Source organism: Alnus glutinosa, chromosome 2, assembly GCF_958979055.1.
Source record: "Alnus glutinosa chromosome 2, dhAlnGlut1.1, whole genome shotgun sequence".
NCBI lineage: Eukaryota > Viridiplantae > Streptophyta > Magnoliopsida > Fagales > Betulaceae > Alnus > Alnus glutinosa.
The window spans coordinates 25,452,605-25,467,461 of NC_084887.1; the positions used below are offsets into that span (position 1 = coordinate 25,452,605).

Sequence of the window (14,857 nt, forward strand, 5' to 3'; positions counted from 1 at the left end):
TATGATCATGAACAAAGCTCGTAGAAACTCAACTAGGCTCGTTCATATATATATATATATATATATATATATATATATGTTAAAGTTAAATATTAAAATATAATAATATTTTAAAAACCTAACTAGTAGTTAGGTCTGATTTCATTTGGATTTTAGGAATTAGTAATTACCAAATAGGCAAGCAGCCTCTTCCTCCCTTTTTTTTTTTTTTTTTTTAATCAATTTTGTTACCTTTGTTTTGGCCGTTGGATTTTCATCAATGATGAAGAGCCAACAGCCAAAAAGAGATGGAGGGAGAGATATATTGTTTTAAGTTTAGGCCTTTAGGGTTTCTTTCTTTTCTGAGTTTCTCTCATTTTTGTCATTTCCGCCGCTCACTTTCTTAGTTTCTTCTCGACTCTTCATTTCTCACCTCGACAGACTCAAGGAGAGTAAATGCTCTCAACCACTCACCTGTCGCATTCAATGAGATTTGATCTCATCTCTCTCGCAATTCACAAACGTCTCTAAGACTCTAACCCTCACCGCCAGCAGCTTTTCCTCCAGATTCTCTCAACCCCTCTCTCAGCCTCTCTCATCCTCTCTCTGTACCAGTAGATCTTGAGGCTTCACATCTACGATTTTCAGTCAAATCTTGAGCATGAGGACGACAACCCACACCACGATTCGCATGCTTCAGCTTCATCGGCTTATGGGTTGTATAAATAATTTTTTTTTTTGTTATTTACTCTTTGTTCTTTGTTTAGTCGGTTCGGTTCCTCTCCTGTAGAAAGAACTCTAAGATTTGAGTGCTTTGTCCAAAAATCTCAAAGGCCTTCCGATTTCTTTGGTGAATCTCTTTTTCTCCTTCATCCTTTTAGCCTATCTTATGATTTTATTCATCTTCTCTCACTCTTTCTTGCCATATCTCTTGTCCTAAGTCTTGGGTCTAAGATAACCGAGAAAGGAAAAAAAAAAAAAAAAATCATTTTTTCTCATTTATCCATTTTTCAGAAAACAGAGAGCTTTTTCCTTGTTTGATTAATTGATTTGTTTCAATTGTTTGATGTTCGATCATAAATTGATTTTAGGGTTTTATGACAATTTAGGTTTGATTTATTATTCATTCTGTTTTATTTAATGCTCTGTATAATATACTATGATATTTTTTTTTCAGCTCTCTGTCTATGTTTGGGTTCTGAGAAATTCTAGAAAAACGATACATTCTGATGTTTCATGTTTATCATTTAGGTATTAATGTATGAACATGATGCTATATAAATTTTTAGGTTTGATTTATTATTCATTTTGTTTTATTTAATGTTCTGTATAATATATTATGATTTTTTCAGCTCTCTGTCTCTGTTTGGTTTCTGAGAAATTCGGGAAAAAGGATACATTTTGATGTTTCATGATTATCATTTAGGTTTTAATTTGTAGTATGAACATGATGCTATTTAAATTTTTAGGTTTAATTTATTATACATTCTGTTTTATTTAATACTCTGGATAATACACTATGATTTTTTTCAGCTCTTTGTCTCTGTTTGGGTTCTGAGAAATTCATGAAAAATGATACATTTTGATGTTTCATGATTATCATTTAGGTTTTAATTTGTAGTATGAACATGATGCTATTTAAATTTTAGGTTTAATTAATTATACATTCTGTTTTATTTAATACTCTGTATAATATACTATGATTTTATTTAGGTTTTAATTTGTAGTATGAACATGATGCTATTTAAATTTTTAGGTTTGATTTATTATTCATTCAATTTTATTTAATACTCTGTATATCTTTGTGTAACTGTAGTCTGTGTTTATTATTGTAATATAGTTTGCTACCACTCTCTGTCCATGGACGAGTTAATAGTTAATGTAGACGAAGGTTGACTTGATGTGAACCTAAATCTAATGAATATTGCATCAGATGATGATGATGGACTTACAAGTCTTGAATCACCTGATGGAGATGCTGTCCAGCATATCCCCAGAGGGGAAAGTACTTGTGCGGCTGAGGAGGTTCATGAGGGTAATGATCCTCAAAAGCATGCTTATGAAAGGAAGCCAAGGAAGATGACCTCTCCAATTTGAAATGACTTTAAGGAATTACTGCAATCTGGTGCGAAGAAAGCTCAGTGCATTCACTGTAAATCTATCATTGGCATTCCTGCTTCGGGCGCCACAACTCAATTTCATAGGCACTTGAATAGCTGCATTCCACGCATAGCAGCTAGCAAGAAGCAGAAGGTGATTACATTTGACTCTGATTGTAGCAGTGTGGGCTCCGCATCATGTTTTACTTATGATCATAAGAAGGTACGAGAGCTTACTTCTCATATGATACTTTACTATGAGTATCCTTTTATGGTAGTGGAACATATTTTGTTTAACAAGTTTATGAGGGCTAACACTCCTTATTGGCAAAAGATATCACGTGCAACTACTAAAAGTGATTGTATATCTACCTATGAAATAGAGAAAAAGAAGCTGAAAAATTTGTTGAGAAATGTTAACAAAGTAAACATAACTACTGATATGTGGACCTCAGGTCAGAGAGTGTCTTATATGGTAGTTACATGTCATTTTGTTGATTCTTGGTGGCATTTACAAAAATGTGTTTTGAACTTTTTTTATGTCCCACCCCCTCATAGTAGTGTTATAATTGCTGATGCACTTCAAAAGAGTTTCATTGAGTGGGGAATTGAGAATAACGTATCTACAATAACAATAGACAATGCAAGAAACAATGATGTGGCCATTCGAATTTTAAAATATGTTTTTTCTTTGAAAAAGACTTTAGTTGTTAAGGGACAACTCTTTCATGTACGTTGTTGTGCTCATATTACTAATCTGTTGGTGCAAAATGGTATTAGCCAAATTGGAGATATTGTAGATTGTGTTAGGGATGGTATAAAGTATATAGTTGCATCGGAGGGTAGGTTGAAGCAATTTGCTGAAATTGCAAAGCAGTTACAATTGTCCTATAAGAAACTGATTTTAGATGTTCCTACTAGGTGGAATAGCACTTATATGATGTTGTCTACTGCATTAGAGTTTAGGGAGGTGTTCCCAAGGTATGAAGATAGGGATCAAAGCTTTCGTTGGGTGCCAAGTGTTGATGATTGGGTTAAAGTTGAGAATGTTTGTCATGTTTTAGAGGTTTTTAATGAGGTGACAAAGATAGTATCAGGGAGTAATTACCCAACTTCTAATTTATTTCTTCCTGAGGTTTGGAGAATAAGAGATGTGTTGGGTAAAAAATCTAAGGATGCCAATGTTTATGTAAGAACAATGGCAGAAAAAATGTATTTGAAATTTGATAAATACTGGGAGGAATGCAATCTGCTCATGGCTATTGGTGCTATTTTGGATCCAAGGTTTAAGTTGAAATTTGTACAATTTTGTTTCCCTGAAATTTATGAAGAGCCTGAAGCCACTAGAAATGTTGAAAAGGTACATAGTATCTTAAATGAGTTGTATGGTGAGTATGTTGGTGCCCACAACTTATCTACTGTCCCAAACCGTGGGCATCAAAGTAATTCTAATTCTGCTTCATCTTCAAGTGATGGTTCATCTAGTGGTGTTCAAAGGAGCACTAAAAGTGGAATGACTATGTTTAACTCTTTTGTAAGAAGTGTTGATACCTTTCAACCTGTGAAGTCGGATCTGGAAATATATTTGGAAGAAGATGTTTATATCTGTGATGAGGGTGCTGATTTGAAGTTTGATGCTTTGGAGTTGTGGAAATCCAATCAACTTAAGTACCGCATTTTATCTAAGATGGCACGGGACATCCTTTCAATTCCTATCACTACAGTGAGTTCGGAATCAACATTTAGTGCTGGTGGAAGGGTCATTGATCCCTATCGTGCATCTTTATCTACTAAAACTGTTGAAATTCTGTTGTGTGGAGCTGATTGGGTTCGAGCACTACATGGACTTAGTAAATCTTCTAATGTGAGTATTATAATTTGTAGGTGTGTTGCTAAATGAGTTTATTTTTTCCCTTAAATAAATAGTAAGTTAGTAACCAATGTTCTTTGTTTTTTGTAGTTGGATGAACCTTTTTTGGTGGAGATTGACTTGCCTTAGTGCTGGATTGTGGAGTATTTTTTTTGTTATAGTTAATGAGATCAAATTCTAATATATATATATATATATTTTTTATTTTGTTATTCTGTACTTTGCCTTGAAAAAAATAACTCATCTACTTTTTTGTTTGGTTTAAGCAGATACTTGGTATGGAAATGGATTGGAACTATTCTGGAAGTGTTGTATTTGGGGAAGTTTTTGTTAGTATTTTGTGTGTTGCTAAATGAGTTTATTTTTTTCCCTTAAATAAATAGTAAGTTAGTAACTAATGTTCTTTTTTTTTTTTTGTAGTTGGATGAACCTTATTTGGTGGAAATTGACTTACCTTAGTGCTGGATTGCAGAGTATTTTCTTTGTTATAGTTAATGAAATCAAATTCTAATATATTTTTTATTTATTTATTTTGCTATTCTGTACTTTGCCTTGAAAAAAATAACTCATATAATTTTTTGTTTGATTTAAGCAGATACTTGGTATGGAATAGGATTGGAACTATTCTAGAAGTGTTGTATTTGGGGGAAGTTTTTTGTTAGTATTTTGTGTGTTGCTAAATGAGTTTATTTTTTTTCCCTTAAATAAATAGTAAGTTAGTAACCAATTTTCTTTGTTTTTTTGTAGTTGGATAAACCTTCTTTGGTGGAAATTGACTTACCTTAGTGCTGGATTGTGGAGTATTTTCTTTGTTATAGTTAATGAAATCAAATTCTAATATATTTTTTATTTATTTATTTTGTTATTCTGTACTTTGCCTTGAAAAAAATAACTCATATACTTTTTTGTTTGGTTTAAGCAGATACTTGGTATGGAAGTGGATTGGAACTATTCTGGAAGTGTTGTATTTGGGGGAAGTTTTTGTTAGTATTTTGTGTGTTGCTAAATGAGTTTATTTTTTCCCTTAAATAAATAGTAAGTTAGTAACCAATGTTCTTTTTTTTTTTTTGTAGTTTGATGAACCTTCTTTGGTGGAAATTGACTTACCTTAGTGCTGGATTGTGCAGTATTTTCTTTGTTATAGTTAATGAAACCAAATTCTAATATATTTTTTATTTATTTATTTTGCTATTCTGTACTTTGCCTTGAAAAAAATAACTCATCTATTTTTTTGTTTGGTTTAAGCAGATACTTGGTATGAAAGTGGATTGGAACTATTCTGGAAGTGTTGTATTTGGGGGAAGTTTTTGTTAGTATTTTGTAAGCTCATGGTAAGTTGATTATACTTTATTTAATGGTAATTTTAGACTCATTTATACACTGGTTATACATTGATTATGTTCTGTTTACATGCTTTTTTTATTATTATTATAATTATTAATTTCTTACTAATTTTTCTTTTTCTCTTGTAAATGTGTAATAAACAAGTGAAGAAGTTAATCCTTGCCTCCTTGGGGATTTGCTGCACTGCCATAGTGCCATGTATTTAAACTTGTTTATTTTGTAAGCTTAACAATTGGACTTTATTTTTTTTAATGCTTGTGTTCTGTAGTGTAGACTGTGTAGTTTACTAGTTTATGTTATTTTGTGTATGTTAAGATGTTATATTGTTAGCTTGAAGCTTTGCAAGCTGGCAGCCTTGTTAGGTTAACTATTGACTAGTTTTTGTTGGAATTCTTGAGATGGGGACTATCCATCTACATGGAAATGCTACTGGATTTGTTTATGTGAATGCTAGACTTGCTAGTTTATTGTTAGAAGTTAGAACTTAGATAACTTAGATTTATAGTTCATGTTGTTTTCTATGTTTGTATATTTGGATGTTTTGAAAATTTGAAATTCTTGAAAATCTTGTTAGCTTAAAGCTTGGATAGATCATTGATGGATACTTGGATGTGTTGGAAAATTGAAATACTTGGAATTCTTGAGAATTCTTGTATATTGCCTTTTTTTTAATGTTGGAACTCTTGAGAATGTGTAATCTGGAATTTGTTATTGAATGTTGGCTTTATGAAGTCATTGAAGTGAGTTGTAACTTGTAAGTTTTAATTTATTGTTTGTAGTTTGTAATTTTTAATTTATATTTTGTAAGTTGTAATTTGTAAATTAATGTAATTTGTTATTTGGAAGTTGTTGTAAATTTGTAATTTGTAAGTTTTAAGTTGTAAATTGTAAGTTTTAAATTTAAATATTAAGTTGTAGGAATTTCTTGTTGAATGTTGGCTCTATGAAGTGACTTGTAACTTGTAAGTTTTAATTTGTTGTTTGTAGTTTGTAATTTTTAATTTGTATTTTGTAAGTTGTAATTTGTAAATTAATGTAATTTGTTATTTGGAAGTTTTTGTAATTTGTAAGTTTTAAGTTTAAATATTAAGTTGTAAGTTTGATAGCTTGTTAACATTATGAATGTTTGAATCAATGTAAAACTTTCAATGTTTCAGTTTAAATTTACATGTTTTAAATTGCTTTGAAATTGAATGTTAAAAACTTGAAATGCTTGTTATAATGGTTTGAAAGTACCCAAAAAAAACCCGAGCTTGGCTCGAGCTCGTTCATTTCAAAAATATGTAACGAGTTCAAGTCGAGTTCGAACTTCAAAAATCCTTAACGAGCCGAGCTTCGAACAGAATTTCCAGAATTTTTCGAGCTCACAAGCCGAGTTCGAACAGGCTAAAAAAAATTCGAGCAGGTCCAAAAAAGCTCGAACTCGGCTCGACTCGGTTCATTTACAGCCCTAGGCCTACTACAACCGATTGAAATGTTGGGAGAAGGATCCGATTGCTGCAAATATGAGGGGTAAAATTGTCACAATTTAGAGGATTCCTATTTCCAAATGTTGTGCGCTTTAAAAGCTAGACAATTGCGTGTCAGGCGGGTATGTCCTGGCTAGCAAATGGGTTCCTCAATCTATGGACAGAATTATATAATATGGTTTTAAATTAATGTATTTTTTTGTTTATGGTTTAGAAAACTGTTTTAATGTATTATAAAGGTGAACCTAATTTCTAAGTACTCTGTGTTTTAAATTATTTGCTAATATTTTTTAAAAAAAAAAAAAAAAAACCAAAAGAAAGAAGAAGAAGGAAATTTTAATAAGAAATATGTTAGTGGCACAATAATTTTGCACAACAATTCTAAAGTATTTTTATTTTTATTTTTAAAAAAATATGTTAGACATATCAACATTGTTATGCAGGTAACATATCTCTTTTAATAAATGAAAAACTCTTCCTTCATTTTAGTCAATTTATAATAATAAATTCTTTACACCAAAAAAAAAAAATGACACTTCTCTCAATAAAAATCTTAGTTTGAAACTTTACAATAGCGCTTGAAATAATGATAGCGATTTCCTACAACTCATATATAAGATTGACATGTGTCATTTGACATGTGAGAAGCACATATTATTTAAATAGCTTGTGCTTCTTACATGCTTTTTTTAATAGCATTAATAAAGGACACAAATCCCTTTTACATGTGAGTTGTAAAAAATTTCCTACAAATCAGTTTGTAAGAAATTTTTGTCCTTGAGACAAAAAACAGAAAGAGAATAACAATACGGACATTGAGCTCTCAATGAACTATTATCTTCTTAAATTATTTGTTCGAATTCTCTCGAATTCGAACATATGACGGTAAGATATCATTTATAAGATCCGACTAAATAAGTGATTAAATAATTAAATTTTTATTTAATCTGACGAATCTTATTAGTAGTCTTTCAACCTCCTTCCAAATTTGAATGGATAATTTACACGTAAGATGTTACGTAGCTATCAACTTTTCTAGAATCAGATCCAGCCGTACAAAGCCGAGGGGTAGAGATCCACCAATACACAGACACTAGCAGCCAGGGTCAAAAATCAAGCGTGTAAAACGATGAGAACGCTTCCCTTGTAAGATGACGTGTCAAGATCACGTAAAACCATGAGTTGGACCGTTCCCTTTGTGTGATGATGGCGCGCTGCAAGGAATAATTACTCCTTAATTTAATGCGTTTAATAATCTTTGTCTCCCAGCTCAGGTAGAAAGTTGTCTTGTCTCTGGCAAACCCGTCTCCCAAAATCCGTGACACGCGCTACCCACTGCACCCACAAAATAAACAAAAGAACAAAAGAGGAAACATTACAATGAGAACGCTTTCATTACAGCTATCATGGGCTCGCTCAAATTTTTTTCATCAATCTTTTACTTATGGTTTCTCAAACATCCATCACACGTGCTACGTACGTCCCTCCCATGGCCGAGGAAAGTATTTATAGAACACATTTCTCTCCATGTGTTAATTAATAATAATAATAATTAAAAAACTGCATTTGAAGGAAGAGTGTTATCGTTAAAAAATAATAATAATTAAAAAAAAAACGTCACTTTAAAAAAATAAAAAAATAAAAAATGTGTTAATATTTTATTAAAAACTGCAAAAATTAAATTTTATTGGACATCCTTATCGAATGGGTTCTCAATTAAATTTACTTATCAATTTTTTTTACTATTAAAATATTGTCACATAAATTAATAAAAAAAATTGTAAAAGTCAAATGTGTTCCTTTGAAGTAAATCTCTACTCTATTGCAGGGAAAATACTGTCAGACCGTGCCCCATGGTATCTCGATTCTCGAACCCAAAAAGGAAAAGAATTTCAGACAAATAATTAAAACCCTAAAATGCCATCCTCTCATGAGGGTCAAAAAGCATCCAAAACCCTCAACTACACCCCATATCTCTTTTCAAAAACCCTCCTCTCTCTCTCTCTCTCTCTCTTTTTCTCCCTCCCTCAGTCCCTCTCTCTACCTCCCTCTCTATCTCTGTTCTGAACTTCGCAGAAGAATAAAACAAAAAACGGTGCGAGTGGGAAATGCTTAGAAGGTATGCAGAAGCTCTCATTGCCATTCAAGAACCCTAGCAACAACCTGTTGTCTCTTCCTTTCAAAAACCCCGCCACCAGAACCCAACGCTTCAGAACCCCAAGAAGCCATCTTCGCTCAATGCCAACCCCACCAGCCACACACTCCTTGCCCAACCCCACTTCCTCCTCTGCCCTCACCGCCTCCACCAAGTCTTTCACCACCACCGCCACCGCAGCCATATCCTCTCGCTTCTTTGCCGCCGCAAAGCCCAGAAATTGCTGCGTTATATGCCGGTGCGCAGTTGACAACAGACCGCCCTTCCGGGCCTGGTTTGTGTTCAAGGACGGGCGTGGTGGGTCCCGGGCGGCTTGGACGCACGCGGGCGCTGATGGGTCGGAGGGTACGATGGGTTCCGAGAAGGTCTCGGAGAGTGGCGATGGCGAGGAAGGCGAGAAGGGGTCGGAGGAGAAGCCTTTGAGGTTGAGTGGTGGTGGTGGTGGTAGTAGTACTACTGGTAGGAGGCAGAGGGGTTCGGCGTCATTGATTGTTGGGAATCCGGACTTGTTGACCATTCCGGGCGTGGGGCCTAGGAATTTGAGGAAGCTGGTGGAGAAGGGGATTGGGGGACTTGCTGAGCTCAAGCAGTTGTACAAGGATAAGGTACTGTTTTCTCTGAAAAATGTTGAATTGTTTTGCAGTAAAAACAAATTATGGGCTCGATAAATTATGGACTGTGTTGGTTCTATATAGCTTTTAGTTCATCAAAAAAAAAAAAAAAAAAAAATTTACATTATGGTGCTAGATAGTGCAAGAGAAGATATATTGGCTGTCGTTTTTAGTTTCGTGGATTAGAGAAAGGGTGTATCCGAAATGGATTTTATTGGTTATTGCTAAATTCTGTATTCTGGAGTGTTGAGCGTCATTTCTGATGGCCTTTGAAGTACAACTCTACTCATATTGCCCACTTACTACTGAACTTACTTGGATTAACTCGTTTTTTTTTTTGAATTCATGGATGAAAAATTTAGCAGAGTGATTTTGTCATGACATACAGCTTTTTGGAGTTTATCCAGGAGTTGATATTTTTGTTATATATGCCACATTGTTTTTTTTTGGCTGAAATCCAACTCTTGCCAAGTTGCGCAACTCACAGCAGACTTTATTCCGCTCAATTATTCAGTCTTTTGAAATTTATAGCAGAAATTTCCCAGGGCTAACTTTGTCTAATTAATGGTTGTTTCATAGGCGCAAATCAATTAATCTATTGGGGAAGGAAAGATAGGCTCATTTCATCTTAGCAGCTCGTCCTTTTTCTATTTGACCAACCAGTCCAACGCAACGTTCAGGTCTTTGTGTGTGTGATTGGCATTCAGGCTCATCTTGCATACAATAACCTGGACATGAAAAAAATTATAGCAGCATATTTTTCCCCTTTTACTCTTAAGGGGATTTGACTCTGTTGTAAGTTATGTAAGAGAAACAAAACACAAGCTCATCTTCTATTGCAAACAGAAGAGAACATTTTATTGCTGGTATATGGACTTTTTCTAACTCTTCCATGATGAAGACTTCTCTGCTTTCCTTTGCAGTTCTTTGGCAAATCTAGTCAGAAGATGGTCGAGTACTTACAGAGTTCTGTGGGAATCATACACAGAAATCATGCTGAGAGTATAACTACATACATCAAAGAGAGTGTTGATGAAGAGTTGGAGGAGGACAATTCAAACTCAGATGTGAAGCCAGCCCAGAAGAAACGACTTACGTTCTGTGTTGAGGGAAATATCAGTGTTGGAAAGACAACTTTCCTTCAGAGAATAGCTAACGAAACACTTGAGCTACGCGATCTTGTTGAGATTGTTCCAGAACCTATTAACAAGTGGCAGGATGTTGGACCTGACCACTTTAATATATTGGATGCTTTTTATGCCGAGCCAGAAAGGTATGCTTATACCTTCCAGAATTATGTTTTTGTTACGAGGGTTATGCAAGAGAGAGAGTCATCCGGAGGTATCAAGCCCCTCAGATTGATGGAGAGGAGTGTTTTCAGTGACAGGATGGTAATCTCTCTCTCTCTCTCTCTCTCCCTCCCTCCCTCCCTCCCTCCCTCCCTCCCTCTCTCTATTTATCTTTATTTTTTGTTTTTAAGTTGGTCTTAATGTGATGTAATAAGGTAGATTATATTACATAATGTATTTGGCAAACTATAAATTCTGACAACCAATCTTGATCTCAAATTTTATTTGTTCATTACTTTCCATGCAAAAATGAATGAAAGGATCCAAGAGGATTTTTGAACTTTTTAAGATGTGTCAGGTTATCTTACTTTTCCTGTTGGTCGATCCCATTCAAGATGAAGAAAAAACCCAATTCAAGAGTTTCAAGGCTGATTCCTTTTTATTTTGTTTTTATTCTATAAAGGTCTTTGTACGAGCTGTTCATGAAGCAAATTGGATGAATGAGATGGAGATCAGTATTTATGACTCGTGGTTTGATCCAGTGGTATCATGCTTGCCTGGGCTGATTCCTGATGGTTTTATATATCTTAGAGCAAGTCCTGATACTTGCCACCAGCGCATGCAGCTAAGAAAAAGAACAGAGGAGGGTGGAGTCTCCCTAGATTATCTCCGTGGCTTACATGAAAAGCATGAGAACTGGCTTTTCCCATTCCAAAGTGGAAATCATGGTGTATTGTCCGTCAGTAAGCTACCTTTGCATATGGACAGCTCTTTACATCCTGATATAAGGGACCGTGTGTTCTATTTGGAGGGTGATCATATGCATTCAAGTATCCAGAAGGTACCTTATCATTTATTGCTACTTTTTAATGAACTTCTCATAACTTGATCTTCTTACAATTTTAACTAAAAATATTTTGGTCATTGGCAGGTTCCTGCTTTAGTTCTTGACTGTGAGCCGAACATTGATTTCAGCAAAGACATTGAAGCAAAGAGGCAGTAAGATAACAACCTCTTGCTTTGATATTTAATAAGCACGCATAGAAATATTTTTGTTTCTCCCCCCATTCCCCACCAAACAAAAAAAAAAATGCAATGCATGGACCGCTAAATTAAAAATGTTTGTCAAGATTTTCATTGCATTATACTTTGTTCTATTTTAGTCTCATATCTCATTGAGCATTTTGGTGATGTTTCCGATGACATTGTGTTTTGTCATAGTTGTGGTTTGGATGGTTTAACACACTTCCTGTATTTGCTCTGTAAATTTGTTTGGATCAGTTATATTTGGTCCATTGATGGCGTGTTTGTCTTTAATAGTCCAATCAATCTGAACTGTATTCTGCTATTATGGTGCAAGTGTTGCCTTGTTTGACATGCCATGTAATATGCTGTTTGATGGAAAATACAAATGAGCATTTCATCCGGTAGAAAGATTATACACATAGAAACAACTAAATAGCTACTATGTGTATGCTCACATTTTGTAGCCAACACATTTAGTTGACATTCTGTATGAAAGAACCATAAAGTTCGGTATGGTAAATGAAAGAGGTGGATCTATAGTGGGTGCAGCAGGGTAACCGCCAACCACATAAACTTCTAGATGTTTGTGCTATTTTGAAGGTAAATTTCTGGTGTTTCTTATCACCCCTCCTAATTTTTTGGAGAAATTATGCAGTCATTTTACTGTTAATGAATTCTGTGTCTATTAAAAAAAAAAAAAAAGGAAATATGTTTGAAATCAGGCTAGTGGCCACATAAACACCTATGACTTATTGCTCTGGCTTTGAAAATGCATTTTGCCTTAAGTATATTAAAGCTAACAAATTCTACGAATTACATTTTGAATAAGGGTAGTCTCCCACAAAAGATAGGGGGAACTACCTACTGATGTGGACCACGTGCTTCTTATAACTTCCATATGTTTATTTGTCAGAGCATATATGTGGGTTGTATTATTGCTTCTGTAATTCTGTAGTGTTGAGTGCTTTGTGTGAGTTTTGGGTCAGAGGGCTTTTGGTGTTTTGTGGGTTTCGAGTTTGAGTGCTTGTTGGGTCGGAGGGCTTTACGGGTTTTGTGGGTTTTTCTTGATGTTTTGTGTGGGTTTTTGTTTTGCTCGTTCTAGTTAGAGTTCCTGTATATATTACCTGTGTACTTAGAGGCGCCTTATGCTTTTTATAAAATTTCCATCATTCACTCTGCATATTAAATCCAACCAAAAATGAATACTTAACTTACACTTCCTTTAATACAATCTGTTGACTGTTGGACAATAATATTTCTGCATGGATCATACGCCGCTTTTTGTGCTTTAAAAGACACTTAAGGTCTGTTTATTAATGTGTTTTGGAGGGTATTTTTTGTTTTTGGTTCAAAAAAATGTTCTAATATGACATAAAGGTGAAAATTGTTTTTTTTTTTTTTTAATGATTTGAGTTGTTTATTAATATTTTTGTTTTGAGAAGAAAAAACTAAAGACAGAAAACAAAAATTTTAACATTTAGTTTTTTTACTTAACCCTTTAGTAATGTCTGTAGGTGAAACATGTGGGTCCCTGAATAATGAAATGATCATTAACCTTTGGTGGCCATCAGCAAGAAATTCTGTAAAGAAGATTTTTCTCTAGAGTAATATGCTTTTTGTTCAATAATTTGGCAGGGTGTACATTTTTTTTTTTTTTGAATAATATTTGGCAGGGTGTACATTAAGGTTAATTAGCTGAACAGTGGCATGCACCTGAAGTCTTCCTTTTCCCAATCCCCTCAAATCATATGTCCTGAACGCCTTTCTGTGCATCTCAACCCCAAAGGAGAAAAAGAAAGGAAAGACATGTAGGAAGTCTTGTAGGTTACAGACGATCGAGGTTATTGTTCATTTCTTGGTTATGTTCTTATGCATTGCCAAAATTGTGCCATAATCTGTTCTTCATTCTTTGTTACTCAGTTGACTGTGATTTCTGTAAGATCTGTGCACTAATATCCTGTGTTAATAGCAACACCAAAATGCATTTTTTATTTATCTTGAAAATTTTGCTTTGTTGAAGGTATGCACGCCAGGTTGCAGAGTTTTTTGAATTCGTGAAGAAAAAGAAAGAAGTTCCATCTGCGGAAGCTGGTGAAGGTGCAACAAGTAGCCAACCACAGTTGCTGATGCCCCATCATAAGGGGGGTCTATGGGTACCCGGTGGGAAGCATTTCCCAGAGTCCGCCCTAAAGTCTTTGGATTTCAGACGAGCCATGTCGTCATTCATGTCAGGCTAGCAGCACTTTATTCTGGTCCTTTGGTTTTTTTTTGTTAAACCCAGAATTATGTCAGAGGTATCTGCTTTTATCTGACAATCTCTGGGTAATGTGTTTAGGTCCTTTGTTCATGTAAAAATTGTTTTAACCCTTTAACCCCCTAGAGATGTAGAAAAAGTTGTATGGTTGTGGAATGCTTTGCTAGTCTGCTATTTATCCTGTAGAAGCTTTACTTCTTTGAATGAAGAGTTGCTTTGTTATTTGGTTGAAATTTTCGTTGCAACTTGTTTGTGTTTCATTTTTCTAGCTTTTTAAAATAGGGATCTGGTTTATCTGATCAAGTAACCAAATGGGGTTCTCATTGAGATGTAAATATTTCAAGATTAACAAGGGGTTTGTATATCAGTTCAAGTCAGGAAGGCAGTCTCCACGGTATCCTACAGCTACGGGTTGACAATTCGTGTTTGTGTGTTGAGGCATGAGTCCAAGACTATATAAGTTAAATTTAATCCGAATCATTTAATTAAACATTTCAAATTTCTCAACTTTGACCTGACGCATTTAATCAGATGGGTTAGACCTCTTAACTTTAATTCATTAATTATTTTGAGTGCATGTAAAAAAATTATCAGCTTTAAATGTCGCATGTCAGATTTGGGTCGTGTTAAGACACTACTCCTAAATGTCTTATGTTGTGTTGAATCGTGTCGAGACACGAGTATAAGACTATATAGGTTAATCTTAGCTGGACACATTTAATTAAACGGGTCAAACCCTTAAAATCTAATCCATTAATTTT

General features: G+C 34.4%; 2 protein-coding genes and 1 long non-coding RNA gene across 3 annotated transcripts; all 3 read left to right on the plus strand.

The window, feature by feature from the left end:
- The first annotated feature begins 1,896 nt into the window (after positions 1-1,896).
- On the plus strand, positions 1,897-3,978 carry LOC133860410 (zinc finger BED domain-containing protein RICESLEEPER 2-like). Its single transcript, XM_062296025.1, has 2 exons — positions 1,897-2,004; positions 2,089-3,978. The coding sequence occupies exons 1-2, from the start codon at positions 1,897-1,899 to the stop codon at positions 3,976-3,978; spliced, it is 1,998 nt and encodes a 665-aa protein (XP_062152009.1).
- A 91-nt stretch (positions 3,979-4,069) lies between these two features.
- LOC133860770 (uncharacterized) lies at positions 4,070-4,921 on the plus strand. Its single transcript, XR_009898932.1, has 3 exons — positions 4,070-4,108; positions 4,218-4,277; positions 4,871-4,921. It is a non-coding gene; the product is annotated as an uncharacterized LOC133860770 (long non-coding RNA).
- Positions 4,922-8,597: 3,676 nt separating this feature from the next.
- On the plus strand, positions 8,598-14,329 carry LOC133861967 (uncharacterized). Its single transcript, XM_062297800.1, has 5 exons — positions 8,598-9,521; positions 10,451-10,918; positions 11,280-11,657; positions 11,748-11,815; positions 13,863-14,329. The coding sequence occupies exons 1-5, from the start codon at positions 8,883-8,885 to the stop codon at positions 14,077-14,079; spliced, it is 1,770 nt and encodes a 589-aa protein (XP_062153784.1). The 5' UTR covers positions 8,598-8,882; the 3' UTR covers positions 14,080-14,329.
- Positions 14,330-14,857: the final 528 nt, after the last annotated feature.

Bases quoted from the DNA above. Each gene is read 5' to 3' on its own strand.
- LOC133860410 (XM_062296025.1), top strand. From the start codon at position 1,897: ATGAATATTGCATCAGATGATGATGATGGACTTACAAGTCTTGAATCA. The intron at 2,005-2,088 runs GTTCATGAGGGT...AATGACTTTAAG, and splicing joins GTACTTGTGCGGCTGAGGAG to GAATTACTGCAATCTGGTGC.
- LOC133861967 (XM_062297800.1), top strand. From the start codon at position 8,883: ATGCAGAAGCTCTCATTGCCATTCAAGAACCCTAGCAACAACCTGTTG. The intron at 11,658-11,747 runs GTACCTTATCAT...GGTCATTGGCAG, and splicing joins TGCATTCAAGTATCCAGAAG to GTTCCTGCTTTAGTTCTTGA. The intron at 11,816-13,862 runs GTAAGATAACAA...GCTTTGTTGAAG, and splicing joins GACATTGAAGCAAAGAGGCA to GTATGCACGCCAGGTTGCAG.